At 38.6% G+C, this 15,610-nt stretch overlaps 1 protein-coding gene and 1 long non-coding RNA gene across 2 annotated transcripts; both read left to right on the top strand.

The window, feature by feature from the left end:
• Positions 1-501: 501 nt before the first annotated feature.
• On the top strand, positions 502-5,269 carry LOC104607283 (receptor protein kinase TMK1-like). The gene is made up of 2 exons (XM_010272898.3): positions 502-3,077; positions 4,499-5,269. The coding sequence occupies exons 1-2, from the start codon at positions 752-754 to the stop codon at positions 5,023-5,025; spliced, it is 2,853 nt and encodes a 950-aa protein (XP_010271200.1). The 5' UTR covers positions 502-751; the 3' UTR covers positions 5,026-5,269.
• A 6,520-nt stretch (positions 5,270-11,789) lies between these two features.
• LOC148792199 (uncharacterized) lies at positions 11,790-14,844 on the top strand. The gene is made up of 4 exons (XR_016068634.1): positions 11,790-11,999; positions 13,939-14,029; positions 14,157-14,427; positions 14,520-14,844. It is a non-coding gene; the product is annotated as an uncharacterized LOC148792199 (long non-coding RNA).
• The last annotated feature ends 766 nt before the right edge of the window (positions 14,845-15,610 follow it).

Raw genomic sequence — 15,610 nt, 5'->3', positions numbered from 1 at the left:
ATGAGAGAGGGAGAGAAGCAAAGCCCATAATCAAATTTTTCATTCACAACGCACTGACACTATCTGTCACCCACTAAGCTGCTGCTCGGCCCATTTTATACTGCTTATCATTATTTTAATATTTTATTTCCCCTAGTCATTGCTCTTCCAGTCATCACCAAGTACACGGACCCAGCTTCCAGCTCAAAACACACATGGGCCTTGAGTTTTGAGCCCTGAGCCCAAATGGGCCATTCATTTGTTCGCCCTTGTCTGGGTCTGGCCCACTATTCGGACGGTCCAGATTGGCTTCCCAGGTTACCATAAAGAGAATCCAAGGCAAGGGCATTTTAGTCCCCTCCCCTAATTTGCCTTCCCCCCTTGTAAATTGTAATCCCATTTCTCCTTAAATTATCACTAATTGCTTAAAATAAATAGGGGCAAATTCGTCAAAGCACGGGCGCTGCATCGTTGGCGGGGGGGCCTGGGCCTTCTTAAAACGGAAACTCAGTGGGGCCCACTATAACGTGCCAGCTCCTGCTCTGAAAAACCCACCCTCACACCCTCCTCGCTCTCTCTTTCCTCTCTTTTCCTCAATCTCCGGCGCTCGCTCTGCGGCCTTTCTCCGCCTGTCTGTTTTTTTCTCTCACTTGTCTAGAGCATCAACACAAACAGCTAGCGAGCAATGCTGACTTAAACGGTTAGAAAGAGGAAAATCTGTTCAGCCTTGCTAAGTCTCGTCTCTTGAGGTTCTTCCTTGACGGGTTCCAAGATGAAGGAGACCCATGTCGAATCTAGGGTTTTAACCCTTTGTCTTGCGGTCTTCCTTTCGGTTTTCTTCTCTGTACAGTCTCAGACGAATCCCGGTGATGCTTCGGTAATGCAGGAATTGAAGAAGAGTCTGAACGTTCCAGTAGGACTTGGATGGTCCGACCCAGATCCCTGTAACTGGGACCATGTACAATGCAACGACAACAAGCAAGTTACTCGGATTCAGATCGGAGGACAGGATCTTCAGGGGACGTTACCTCCCAATCTTGGAAACCTTACAGCTTTAGAGCGACTAGAGCTGCAAAAGAACCAAATCTCCGGCCCTCTTCCAAGCTTAAGTGGGTTGTCGTCTTTGCAAGTTGTACTTCTTGGTAATAACCAGTTTTCTAAGATTCCGGCCGATTTCTTTGCTAAGCTTTCGTCTTTGCAAGTTATTGAGATAGATGATAACCCCTTTTCGGCCTGGGAGATTCCGGACAGCCTCCGTGATGCTGCGACTCTTCAGAATTTCTCGGCGAATTCAGCCAACGTTACTGGGTCGATTCCTGATTTCTTTGGAGGAGATACTTTTCCAGGCTTGACCGGCCTGCATTTATCTTTCAATTCACTTGAAGGTGTGCTTCCGCAGAGTTTTGCCCAATCTAACTTGCAGTCTCTGTGGTTGAACGGGCAGAAGAGCACTAACAAGCTCACGGGAACCATTGATGTTTTGCAGAACATGGCTTCCTTAAAGGAGGTCTGGTTACATGCAAATGCATTTTCTGGGCCTTTACCTCACTTTTCTGGGTTGAAAGGCTTGCAGGTCTTGAGTCTCAGGGATAATATGTTTACTGGTCCTGTTCCGGCCTCGTTGATATCTCTTCCATCTTTGAAGGTTGTGAATTTGACAAACAATCTGCTTCAAGGGCCGATGCCGAAGTTCCCTGATTCAGTTGCAGTGGATATGTCTACTCAGACAAACAGTTTCTGTTTGCCCACTCCCGGCGATTGCGATCCCCGCGTTAATACATTGCTTTCTATTGCCAGCTCCATGAATTATCCGACGCGGTTTGCCGAGAACTGGAAGGGTAATGATCCTTGCACTCCATGGCTCGGGATTACTTGCAACAGTGGCAACATTACAGTCATTAATTTTCAGAATATGGGACTCTCGGGTAAGATCTCTCCTGACTTCTCGTCCCTTAAGTCTATGCAAAAACTGGTCCTTGCTAACAACAATCTCACGGGTACTATTCCGGTGGAGCTTACAACTCTACCTGATCTTAGGGAGCTTGATCTAACAAACAATCAGCTTTTTGGAAATGTCCCAAGTTTTAATCGTAATGTGATTGTTAAGACGAGTGGTAACCCGGATATTGGCAAGGATAAGGCCAGTCCACCTTCATCAGGGGGTTCAGAAAACCCACCACCTGGTAAGAGTGGTGGAAATGGAACAAACAGCGATTCAAGCAATGGCAATAATAACGATTCAGTACCAGTTGGAGTTATTGTGGGTTCTGTAATTGGTGGTATTTGTTTGATTTTCTTATTAGGGCTGTTGGGCTTCTGTCTTTACAAGCGGAAACAAAAGCGCTTTGGCAGAGTACAGAGCCCAAACACAATGGTTATCCATCCTCGCCATTCTGGGTCTGACCCTGAAATGTTGAAGATATCAGTAGCAGGTTCAAGTGTGAATGCTGGGGCTGCAAGTGAAACATTCAGCCGGACCAGTAGTGGGCCCAGTGATATCCAAATGGTTGAGGCAGGAAACATGGTGATTTCCATTCAAGTCCTAAGAAATGTGACAAACAATTTCAGTGAAGAAAATATATTGGGAAGGGGAGGTTTTGGAACAGTTTACAAAGGGGAATTGCATGATGGGACGAAGATTGCAGTGAAGAGAATGGAGTCTGGGGTGATCAGTGGGAAGGGATTGTCCGAGTTCAAGTCTGAGATTGCTGTTTTGACCAGGGTCCGGCACCGGCATCTGGTTGCACTTCTTGGGTACTGTTTGGATGGAAATGAGAGGCTTCTTGTATATGAATACATGCCTCAGGGGACTCTAAGTAGGCATCTTTTTGACTGGAATGAAGAAGGTTTGAAGCCATTGGAGTGGACAAAAAGGTTGAGCATTGCCCTAGATGTAGCTAGAGGTGTTGAATATCTGCATAGTTTAGCCGCTCAAAGTTTCATTCACAGGGACCTGAAGCCCTCTAACATTCTTCTTGGAGATGATATGAGGGCTAAGGTTGCAGATTTCGGTCTTGTTCGTCTTGCTCCTGAAGGGAAAGCCTCAATTGAAACACGGCTTGCTGGAACTTTTGGGTATCTTGCACCAGAATATGCAGGTAACACTTTAATTTTTCTAAATTCAAATATAGTAGTTTTTAGAATGATTATGAGAAGAATTGCAAATTTGGAGTTCTTCCTGAATTAACTAGGAGTCAGAACCGTCTTTATGGATTTAAATACTTACTATTATATATGATTGAGAAATGTCAAACAAACACCAAAAGAATAGCTGAACCAGGGAGAGACTACAGAGAAGCAAATAATTAATTACATTCAGTTCTGACACCCCTGATCCTCATCCCCCTCATTCACACCTGAGATTGAAACATGATAGAGAATCACGGTGGTGATATATTTAAAGAAGGATCAAACAATGTGTTAGATAACATGAAAGTTATAGGGTTTGAGGGGGTGCTGGGCACTGATTGTAACTGTAACTTACATTCTTGTTATTATTTCTCACATATAATAAATTTTATTTCAGTTACCCATAAAAAAGAAAATCCAAACTTTTCTTGGTAGAATTTGATGGATGCATTTATTCTTAGGAGAGTTCTGATGATATTCAGCAAGATTGCAATGCATGCATCCAGCTACAAAGGCCATTTCCCACCAGCTATCTGAGTTTTGGGAGTGGTAGACTGGATACTACCCTAACCTTGTCCTTTTTTTTTTTGCAAAAGCATCCATTCTCAGACTTGGACCTGCCTTTTTAATAAAAAAAGGCTCGAACCTGCCTTCTCACACTTGTCAGTTCAAGATTTTTGTCGTTGGATCAAGTAAGGGTCCCGAGCATCCAGCTGTTCAGGTGAAATCATGTTGGGGGGGGGGGTCTCTCACCATTACAGACGCCCCCTTGATGGGTGGGCGTGTATATTGTGTTTGTGTCATTCACACCCTTGAATACCGTTTAGATATTGGCTTCTGCCAACCCAATTCGAACCTGTTATAAGGAGGGGTCTCTCACCATTACAGACGCCCCCTTGATGGGTGGGCGTGTATATTGTGTTTGTGTCATTCACACCCTTGAATACCGTTTAGATATTGGCTTCTGCCAACCCAATTCGAACCTGTTATAATTTCATCTTATTATTATTAGTAGGATTTTGATTGACTGACACGTTGAATCCTTTACATGGTTTACATTCATTTATACCATTATATCCATAAAAAAATTCATCTTAATGTGTAGTTAATTGCAAACTATACAATTCTTTTTTGATTGGTTACGAATTATGTAGTATTCAATTAATACTTCTATTTTCTGTTTTTTTCTATTAGCATCTAACATATCCAAAAGTATGGTTGTAGTTCCATAATAATGGCCATTCACTGGTTGCCTTTTCATGGTTCATTTTTTTTAATAATCACTGCCATTTATTCTCCATTCTCTTTGATGCCTAGCCAATACGATTATTTTAGTTTTTGTTCATTACTAACTTCAGAATTGGTTCTTTTTCACCATGTAATTGAACAGTGACAGGGAGAGTGACCACCAAGGTTGATGTTTTCAGCTTCGGGGTGATATTGATGGAACTTATAACAGGGAGAAAGGCACTTGATGAGAGCCAGCCCGAAGAAAGCATGCACCTGGTAACATGGTTCAGGAGGATGCATCTCAACAAGGATGCATTCCGCAAGGCCATAGACCCAACCATTGATCTCACTGAGGACACTCTCTCAAGTATAACCACTGTTGCCGAACTGGCAGGCCATTGCTGTGCAAGGGAGCCCTATCAGAGGCCCGACATGGGGCATGCAGTGAATGTATTGTCATCCCTGGTCGAGCTCTGGAAGCCGGCAGACCCAGACTCGGAGGACATCTACGGCATCGACCTCGACATGACCCTACCTCAGGCGCTAAAGAAGTGGCAGGCGTTCGAGGGCAACAGTCACATGGACTCTTCCTCATCATTCCTTGCCAGTGTGGATAACACCCAGACAAGCATACCTACCCGGCCTTCTGGGTTTGCAGATTCATTCACATCAGCAGATGGAAGGTGAAGGAAGAGTGAAGAAGAATAGAGATAGAAACTGGGTTCTCAACGGTGGTGACAAGGTGGCTTGTTCATTCCTGATGCTCCTGTTCTTGCTTGTTGATCCTTTTGTAAGTTACAAAGTTTGTTTTCCTCTTTTCCTTTTTCATCTGTTTCTCTCCTCACAATCCCTTCCTTTTCTTGGGATGCTTTACTTTGTAGTTTGAACAGTCTTTTGTTTAAAATTTTCATTTTTCCTTTTAGGAGCTTTACTTTAGAAATGCAAATAGAGAGACCGAGTCAAATAGATACTTAACAAGAATGTCTTTAGAATCATTCCCCCTTGCTATGCTTTTCTTGTACTCCAACTTTTGGGGCCCTGGTTCTTGAAATCATGGACCACATAAGATTATACTAATCTAATGGTCGTTATGATGTAGTCATGTTGTGGGTCTGGACCAGCATACTTGCCAGATGTCCTCATCACAAGGGTGTTAATTGGGTGGGGGGCCCATTGACATCATGACCAACTTGGACCTTTGTCTCAGAAGCTCAATAATCCTAGTACTCTCTAGTCTCTAGTAGTGTGTCACACTGTAAAGGACTAAGGATGCCTTGAGAACCTAGTCTTTTGCTGCCAGTTGAGACACAAGACTACAGCTCATCAGCACCGAAATGTCATGGTCCCTTAGAGAGACACGTGGCACGTCTGGAGTCTTTATTCATGCAATTGCCAGCTGGATGAGTCATTTCAAGAGCTGTCGAATATTCTCCAACTTGGAATGAGAGGGACATTGGACATGTGGGGCAGCGGCCACGTGTTGACAACCCACAAGCTACACGTCGACCTGTCCCCCTAATGGAACATAATTATTATGAGGAAACCTTATCCAGGGAGGAGTTAATCTGTATGTGGGCTACCATTACAAGGTTGTTTCAGTGGGGACTGTCATGTCGATGTAGGGTTGAGATGGACATGTGGTGATACCCACCGCCCAGGCGCTCACGCGCTTCCATGAGGTATATCTTCTGGTCCAAGTTAAGAGATTGATTGTCCCCTGTCGTTACCCTTGGATAAAACTAAAAGACGGGTGATATAAATGGGCTTTGGTTTTACTTAATTTGTCGGGGACATCAATTATGGGGGTCCATGAGATGGACGGATGGAAGATGGGCCATGCAGAAGGGAGTGATTTATTAAAGGGACATTCACATGAGACAGCTCTTCTAGCTGTCGGATTGGTGTTGGGTGAACAAGAGTTGGCTGTTAGGTATGTATTAATTCAAAAGTGTCAATTTTTCATTTTAATGGATTCGGGTGAATCCGAATCATCCAAAATTTGATAGGATTGAAAGGGTGGATCCGATACAAATCCGATCCGTATACAGCCCTAAATGCATATATGGGTGAAATTTATTTTATTCATGATATACGATTTTAAATTTTTTTTTGCCTTATTAATAATATATAATATTTTTTTTATAATTTTTAGTTTAAGTTATTAATGCTGTTCAAATACGAAATTGATCGGAATCCGATGAACAACGTTACATGATTGAATTCATGTTAATTATACTGATATTTTTAATTATTTACATAAATAACAAAATCAAAACTTGAATTTTCATAATATAACCATAATAAAAATGACAGTAAAATAGGAAATTATTTATATGTTAATAAACCGAGTGTTTTTAACTAAAATGGACTTATATATTTTCTATCAAATTTGCCCTTTTAAACATAAAATATAATACAAATTATAAGAAAACTAGGAAACCTTTATATTATTAACGAAATGATCTGTTTGGGCCTAAGGATCGGTTCAGAACAAGCAAGAATCAGAAATGACCCAATTATTAATTGTCACAGAATCCTAAAACAAGAATCAACATAATCGGTTCAGTCCAATTCTGTTGGGTAGACCTGACCCATTAACAGCTCTACTTCTATAGGGCTGCAAATTCATCCGATTTAATCTAGTTGGAATTCAAATATGACTTGCTTACTACAGAATCCGATCTGTTGTATCCAATTGGATATGAAAATGTCACCCCCTTTATTAATTGGATCAAATTTGGATATTGCTTGATCCAAAGAGGAATTAATTTGGATTTGGAACTTTTATAGAGAAAATCTATGATATAGAAAAGATATAGTATGGAAAGAGTTTTGACCAATCAAAAACCATCCATGAATTTTGATAAATAACACTTGATTCGCTACCAAATTTATGATTTTAGTTGATTGGTAATATGTTTTTTTGGATATCCTATCTTTTTTATAATATATATTTGTTTTACATTTGATTTGATAAATTCATATTAATTTTATACAAATTTCTTGATATTTTAATTGAATAAGATTCAAATCAGAGATCCAGATATGTAAATTTTTGAACTCAAATATATGATTTACATATCCGCCACATAGTGGATCAAATTCGGATCTTCAAATTCGTACCACATTGGATTCGGATATTACCCACATCAGAATTCGGTTGGATCTGTTTGCAGCCCTAAATTTCTATTGTATAGACTTTTTTTTTTTTTTAAGACTTCAGCTAATATTTAATTTCTCCGCCGAAGTAGGAGCTAAGAAGCAAGTGGGACCATATTGTTCCCTCCTTAATTACATATTGACCATGTAAACATACATCCAAACAGGTTCTTTCAGTTATGAGAACCATATAACAAAAATATTTCGGAAAGAATCAATAAATGAGAACTTCAACCAGAAAATATCTGTCTTTTATGTTTTGGAGACGTTGGTTGATATTGCAAAAAACATTTAAGGTGTTGTTCCACATCAATTTGAAATAGATGTGCATTTAAATGGACAGGGACGCGTTTGGACTTTGGATTAAAATTTTTGGCCTCTGGTTTAATCCCTGCTTTAATTCCTTGTTATTCCCCATAAAAGCCCTAAGACTCCTTTCATTCATCAACATAAATTCAGCTAAAGCTTCTTGATCAATAGGGTATTTCAGACCAGACCGGCCAAGAACCAATAGTCAAAGTGGTTATGTTTTTTTTTTTTTTGGAAAATTCTTGATTAGTACCCTATATTTTGGGCCTACTGTTATTTTGGTTTCTGAACTTTAAAATGTGATAATTAAGTACCCAACTTTCAAAGCATGCCAATTCATTGTCTGTCATTAACCAACCATTAAGTGGCATTTGAAAAGACACAAATGCCCTTTGAGTGTCATCTAATTTTCTTTATTAACCATTCAAACGTTGCCAAAAAATGAACAGTCTCAAATTCTTGTCTCTTCCATCAAAAAAGATGGGCTCACCGGATGCCCACTGAGACGTGACCCCAACTTTCTTGCATAAAAGAGGCAAGGATTTGGGACTGTTCATTTTTTGTCAACATTTGGATGGCTAATAAAGAAAATCAGATGACACTTGAGGGGCATTTCTGTTTTTTCAAATGCCATTTAATGGCTGGTTAACGGAAGGTACTGGATTAAGACATTTTGAAAGTCCGGGTATTGAATTATCATGTTTTGAAGTTCAGAGACCAAAAGTGGCACTAGGCCCAAAGTACAGGGTACTAATCAGAAATTATCGTTTTTTTGCATGAATTTTATCAATGACCCAGTAGTTGAGATGGTCACTTGGGGGGTCACTCCAAAAAAGAAGGCATGGAATGAAACCCATGGAACTGCAGGCTCTCTGTGTTGATTAGGGGTACAACTTGGATTGGCCCGAATTAATATTTTACACTGTTTCAGGTTCATGTTACGGATCAGGGCCATTTAAATTTTGACAAAAATCAAACCCAAGCCTGCCCAAGTTTAAAAAATAAAAAAATAAATAAAAACCATGGTTCTTAGAATGTTGATTCGATCAAATTTACCCCATTTACATGTGTTAATGTGTCATTATCTGCTCTAATTGCATCCAACAGCCCTGTTAGTGTCTTAGAATTAATGAGACATGTTTGAGCCTACTTGAATGGTCCAACTGACTTGTCCTTGATTTAAAACAGTTGGGATGATCTTTTAAATAAGAGGATGGGTTCAGATTTGCAGAGCTATAATTCCAAGCCTCATCAATATTCATTTATAGTAGCCTTTCATCAGTCCTAACAATTCTCTATCTGAAGTTAATGTCTTCACTTCTGAAACTTTTACCAGAGGAAGAAGCTCTGGCTTTCTGTCCATTGAATTCTTATCATCCTGTTAGTAAATTCTTTGTTATTAATGGAATGCGCACATCTTCAACAAAAAAATTAATAATCTGCATGGATGGTTGTCAACCATGGAGGCTAAGGGTGTCAATAGCTCGGTTTTGGACTTTGGACGGATCAAAAAGACATAATGGATTGGACCAATCTGGTCCAGAATTTAATAACGGTAAAACCTTGGGATGATAAGTGTGAGAATGTAGCTTCAAGCCTTAATAGTGACTGTCGATGCATCTCTACCAATGAAATACCAAGGGCTGTAAGTTCTATCTATTTGTCTGAATTTCAACTCCAATTTCATGCCATTAAGAGTGATCCAAGTTTTGATCTATTTATAATTGGGCCTTGGAGCGATTGTTGAGTTGCTGCATTGCAATCTGGGTGACTAAGGTTCAAATCATGGAAACAGCCAGTCTGTGTGTACAGGGGTAAGGCTATATACATCTGTCCCTCTCCAGACCCGCCATTGGCGGGAGCCTCGTACATTAGTCTGCCCCTTATGAATCTGACTCTATCTGATCTGATATGATTCAATTCGATTTGATCTATTTATCTATATGCTAATAGATGCTTAAATTTTATATTGTATCTATTGGCGAAAATATATTGTATTTTTACTAGTCATCATAGGTTTAAATTTCATATAAGTTATTTTTTGGGTTCATTTTGTTCATGATAATATCAACTTCATTGGGTTATACATCCAATGGGGGGCGCATGCATATGCCGGTGGGGGAGGGCTTAACCTGTCCCCTATCCATAACCCTCCAACCTTGGTGACAATGAATTTGATTCTAAGGGGGCATTCTTTTTTCGGATTTTGAGAGGTGGACCAAGAAACACATGTTCATTTTTCAGATTTATGTGGACTTTTTATCATTGCCTTGTTTACATGGGAAATAAAAGAACATGGGTAAATTCACTTACCCAAGTAACTGACTTACCGAAAAGCAAACAGGGCATAAGCATCGGCTACAGCTAGCTAGAGGACTTACCAACTGAACCAGGTGGCAATATGAATTTGATCCAAATCTGATATAAAGGATAAGATTCAAATAGAATATGAGTATTAACAATCAAAATTAGGTCTGGGTGTATCCAATTCAACTGATCTGTTTGCAACCCTATGGATAGCCTGGACCATCATTAATGGCCCTTGAAATCATACTATCATCCATAGGAATAAACCCAAAGCACGTAAGGAACAAGGAACTTTATCACTTCATGCTGGAATTGGGAATATCTCCCCCTGCATGAAAACTCTGCCCACCTCTACCCACAACATACTACTCCCCGTGAATTGGCAACATTTCCCCTTGTAAAATATTATATAGAGGATGAGATATTCTCCATGTATAACTGTGATAAATGTAGGCAAAATTCGTGTGGGCAAGAGATCTGGACTCAAGAAGAAATACATGACTTCATTGCAAAGTTCCTTATTCTTTTCAGACTAATACGGGACATAAGAAATGCAGCTTTACATAAAAATCATGTCATGAATCCAGAAAATCTGATACATCATATGTTCTGGTTTTTATTACCAAACCCGGCCATACAACCCTCCCATCCATCATTTATGCATTCTCATATAATCTTAGCCACGAAATATAAAATGTTCATTGATGGTTCCTTTATTCCATCATCAAGTATGGCAAGAACAAGAGCTCGGATACTCTCAGCAGATGATAATGAAATTTTCTCAGGAAGCAGAAGAACTGGCGCAACAAATCCACCACAAGTCGAATGGTGGGCCCTCCAACATGGCATACAATATGCCCTCAAGCTGAAGATAAAAACTCTGGCCATCTTTTCTGACTTAGAAAGCTTAGTGAACAACATCTATATGGATGAGGATTCGGGCCGGCATACTCAACCCATAAAACAGAAAGTCTTACATTTACTGTCTTTTTTTTTATATAACTGTTATAAACCATGTAAATAGAAGTATGAAGCTGCTCATGAACTTGCATATAATGCATGCAAATATAATATAGTAGTAGAAACTTAGAACAGCCAAAGTAGTCCTTGTAATATGTTATTATAAGCTATGCAAGCTTTCTGAGGTTTAAAAAAAAAAAAATTATCAAATTCTTTTTCTAGTTAAGGATGAATGTATATTTATAATTTGGAAAAAAACTATGCTGTTGAAAAGACATGATACCCAAAAAGGTTTTGACCAATCAAATGCCCTAGCAAATTTTGATAGATCCTATCTGATTAATACCACTTTTATAATACGGATTGATTGGTTACAAGTTATTTTTTTTTATTTTTTTTTATCATAGTCAAACTCTTATAATTAATGTCATAATAAATAGTGTAAATTATGCGGACCCCTTATACTATGGGGCTTGTGATAAATAACCCCCTGTACTTTTTTTTGCAACAAAAACCCCCTGAACTTTGACCGTTAGACAAAGAACCCTTCTCTATTAGCATGGCTGATGAAAGGTGGTATTTTCCCAAAATACCCATTTGTTAAGTCATTGGGCGTACAAGCAATTATTCAAAATGACCAAAATGGCCATGTCACCCCAATTACCAAATGCGAGTAAAATATTGACCTTTTGGACAAAACCCCGGGAAAACCTCTATGTTCTCGCCAAGAACTATTCTCCACCGGATTTCTTGGTCAAACCTCACTGCGGAACGGCCGGTATAGCTGAAAGATAAAGAAATATTCGCTGCTAGGTGGTTTTGTGTGCAGAGGAAGGTTTTACTCACTATCACCATAGAGGAAAGGGTTTTCTTCGCCATGTCCAGAGAAGAACACCATTTCGTTGCCATTGCCAGAGAAGAAGAACGTAAGTTCTATTGTTTGTAGAATATGGGGCAAGGAACTGCATATTACACTTATTTATTGATTTTTTTTTTTGAAAGGAAGTATTAGTTTTTAGGGTTTCATTTTGTCAACGAACCATACTATTTATATTGATTGCTTTGTCAACTTCTAGGCTAGGTTGTTTTGTTTATTCTTATTACTTTAGTTGCATTGAACCAGCTGTTCGGGCTTTTGTTTGTACTTGATTGTTGTCTTTTGCTTGCTTCATATCTTTGTGATTGTGTTTTGTTTCAGTATAATATTGTTTTAGGACTTTGTTTATTGTGTTTTATCTAGGTATGGTAATATGTAATTGTTTGAAAAGCTTGTTTTCTTATCTATATATATATATATATATATATATATATATATATATATATATATATATATATAGGGGGCTTAGGGGGAAATCTAAAAAAAGAAGGGGAGTTGCTGAATGATGAGAAATAAATAGGGGATTGTTTCCCAATATAGGGGGTTTTTTGTATATTCTCTCTCTCTTTCTCTCTCTCTCTATTTATCTTTTGTATAGGGCAAGGTTATATAGGAGAGTTTCAGAGACTTTTTGTTTGTTTAGGTGCAATGGGGAATGGTTTTAGAGATAGATACCACCCTATCATAGGGTTGGATGGGTGCCATTTGAAGGAACCCCATTCATGGTGGATTTTACATGCTATTGGTCTAGATGGTAATAATGGTATTTTCCCAATTTCATTTGCAATTGTAGAGGCTGAGATGAAGGATGCTTGGATCTAGTTCTTGAGGTTATTAAATAATTGCATTGGAAGTCCAGAGGAATGTGGTTGGACTTACATATCTGATGAGAAAAAGGTATGTGGAATAGTACATATGTATATTTGTAGTGATTTGCATTTATTATTTGCTACCGAGCTAATAATTTAATGGCCATTTTCCTATAGAGACTGGTGGAATGTTTTCAGAATTTAATGCCAGGGGCTGATCATAGTTTCTATGTTAGACATATGTATGCAAACTTCAATGGCTATTTCAAAGGAAATGACCTTAGGGGCTGTCTCTGGGGAGCTGAAGTGGCATACACTATCCTCAAATGTTAGTGCTGTGCCTTTTAACTTATGGTCCAGATCTGCATTTAGTCCAAGGGCTAGAGGTGATGATATCTACAACAATTCTTTAGAATCATTCAATAAGTGGATTTTAGAATGCAAAGAGAAGGCCATAATCACTCTAGTTGATGCCATTTGAAGGTAAATGATGAACTTGGTTCAAACAAGACAAGATAAGTTGAGAAAGGATAGGGGGATAGTATGCCCTAATGTCTGAAAGAAGTTGGATATTGCCTAGGCATAGACCAGTGTATGTTGGTTATGGGGATTTTGAAGTTAAACATTCTAGAAGAAGAGTGGTGGTGAATTTGCATGCTGGGACTTGTAGTTGTAGGGCATAGGCAATAACAGGGCTGGCATGTTGTCATATAGTTTTATGCATTTAATCACAACAAGACACCATATACAACTATGTTGATCCATTATACACCAATAATAGTCATTATGTGCTACCAGTGCTTGATGAATCCCAATGGCCAAGGACAAAAGGTATTCCAATCAAAACACCACTATTTAGAAAGCAACATGATAGGCCAAAGAAAGTTAGAAGGAAGGGACCGGATAAAGTCACATATGGAGTTCATGAGTCAAGGAGGTTTAGGAAAATGAGGTGCACACTTTGTGGGGCTAAGGGGCACAATCATAGGAGATGCAAGGGCCGAGGTAGAGGCAATCAATAGAGCAATGATAATGGTAATCCATTTCATGGGTAAACTAATAGAAATAAAAGTAGTAGAAACTACACACAACCACTGAAGTGGTGGTTTGCTCCTGTTAAACCATTAGGTTTGTATGATAATCAACTCAAGAACCAATGAATTTTGTTGTTATATGCAGGGAAGTCATTCAAGGACCAATGAATTTTGGTCGAGTATAGGTAGTAGTACTTCAATGACATCATCTGGGCCAACAAAATAGTCCACATCAGGTATTGTTTATTATATAACACAATTCTCAACCACATCACCCTCCCTCACAGGTAAATGAACAAGTTAAGTGTTATGTTTTAATAATTTTTTGGCACAAACTAATTAAGTATTCTTTGTTTTGCACAGACTAGTCAAAATATCCCCACAAATGGGATGAGTAGAGGTATAGGTACATATGGGGGAACGTCAGGGTGGACCGCAACAGGTTGGAGAACATCAAGTTTGGTCAGAATACAAGTACCCATTTTGGAGGAAGAGGTATGGGCAAGGGCGGAGGTCAACAATATGGTCCCAACACATCACCACTCATGGAAGGGGAATGTGTGTGGCAATTGGTTGGGCAATATTAGCACCCTTACCTCTACAACAGACACCTATACAAGTAACACCCTCCCATGTAATGTCAATCCCAAACGTACATGTAACATGTGTAATCCATCTTACTCTCATACTCAATGAGTAGCTTGACTATTTTGTTGTTATATGCAGGGAAGTCAGTCAAGCACCAAGGAATTTTGGTTGAGTGGAGGTAGTAGTACTTCAAATGCAGGGAAATCAACAATTTTGTTTATTATATAACACTATTAAGTTGTTTGATACCATATAAGAAACCATTTGTGATATGTTCAATGTAGGCAAGTCAGGTACGAATTAGGATGGTTATTAGGGGGAAGGGAATGGTGACCTCACCATCACAGGTATATTGTTTAGACCTAGATACTCAAAATGCAGGGAAATCAACTTAGATACCTTTCCTTTGAAAATGAAAAAACTCCATTCAGTGCAAAAAATATAAAGGAACAATACATATAAGTTGTGGTCATTCAGTGCACAGAGAGTAGGAGAAGCATATATAGGAATTTCTGTGATTGCTAGTATTTAGGAATAAAATATTGTCTTCTCCAATATATTAAGTTTTTAGAAATAGTCACCAAGATTTAATGGAAAGAGACGTGAAACCTTATGAAGAAATCTGCACCCAAAGGCTATCCATTAAATCATGATGGAGGGATTGTACCTCCTCAGTTCATAAATCTGCATATAGAAAGATATTCAAGCAAATTCCAACCAAGGAAATTAAGAAGAAAACCTTGTGCATTGGGGTACTACCTTCTTACTTAAACTATGCCATACAAGCAAATTCCAACAAAGGAATTTTCTACTTATGAAGTCTAAAGTCTAAAGTCATAGGGTCATTGACATCAAGGTTTCCTTAGAAAACCTTGTGCATGTTTCATATGGTCTAAATTGTGAAGTCTGAAGTCCATTTAGTTTATTTGATTAGCCGTGGGCAATGAGATCCTGATATAGCAAATGGATTTTAAAAATGGACTCATTATGGACTTATTAATTTGTGTAAATGTCTTATTGACTTATTTTTTGGTTTAAGTTGGACACCATGATATCAAATGGGGATTTTTTTTTTCTTTGTGTGTGTGTAAAGAAGTGGGGGAATTTTTGTTTGTTAAGGATAACAGTATATAAACAGATGAGGATGTTACATATGTTTTTTTTTTTCTTTTTTTTTTTATTTTGTGAACAAGTTAAGTGAAATCGATCATATATATATATATATATTT

The sequence above is a fragment of the Nelumbo nucifera genome, chromosome 4 (assembly GCF_055504915.1).
Source record: "Nelumbo nucifera cultivar China Antique chromosome 4, China Antique-T2T, whole genome shotgun sequence".
In the NCBI taxonomy this organism is placed as follows: Eukaryota; Viridiplantae; Streptophyta; class Magnoliopsida; order Proteales; family Nelumbonaceae; genus Nelumbo; species Nelumbo nucifera.
The sequence above is the reverse complement of the archived record's forward strand: the minus strand, read 5'-3'. Positions and strand labels throughout refer to the sequence as shown.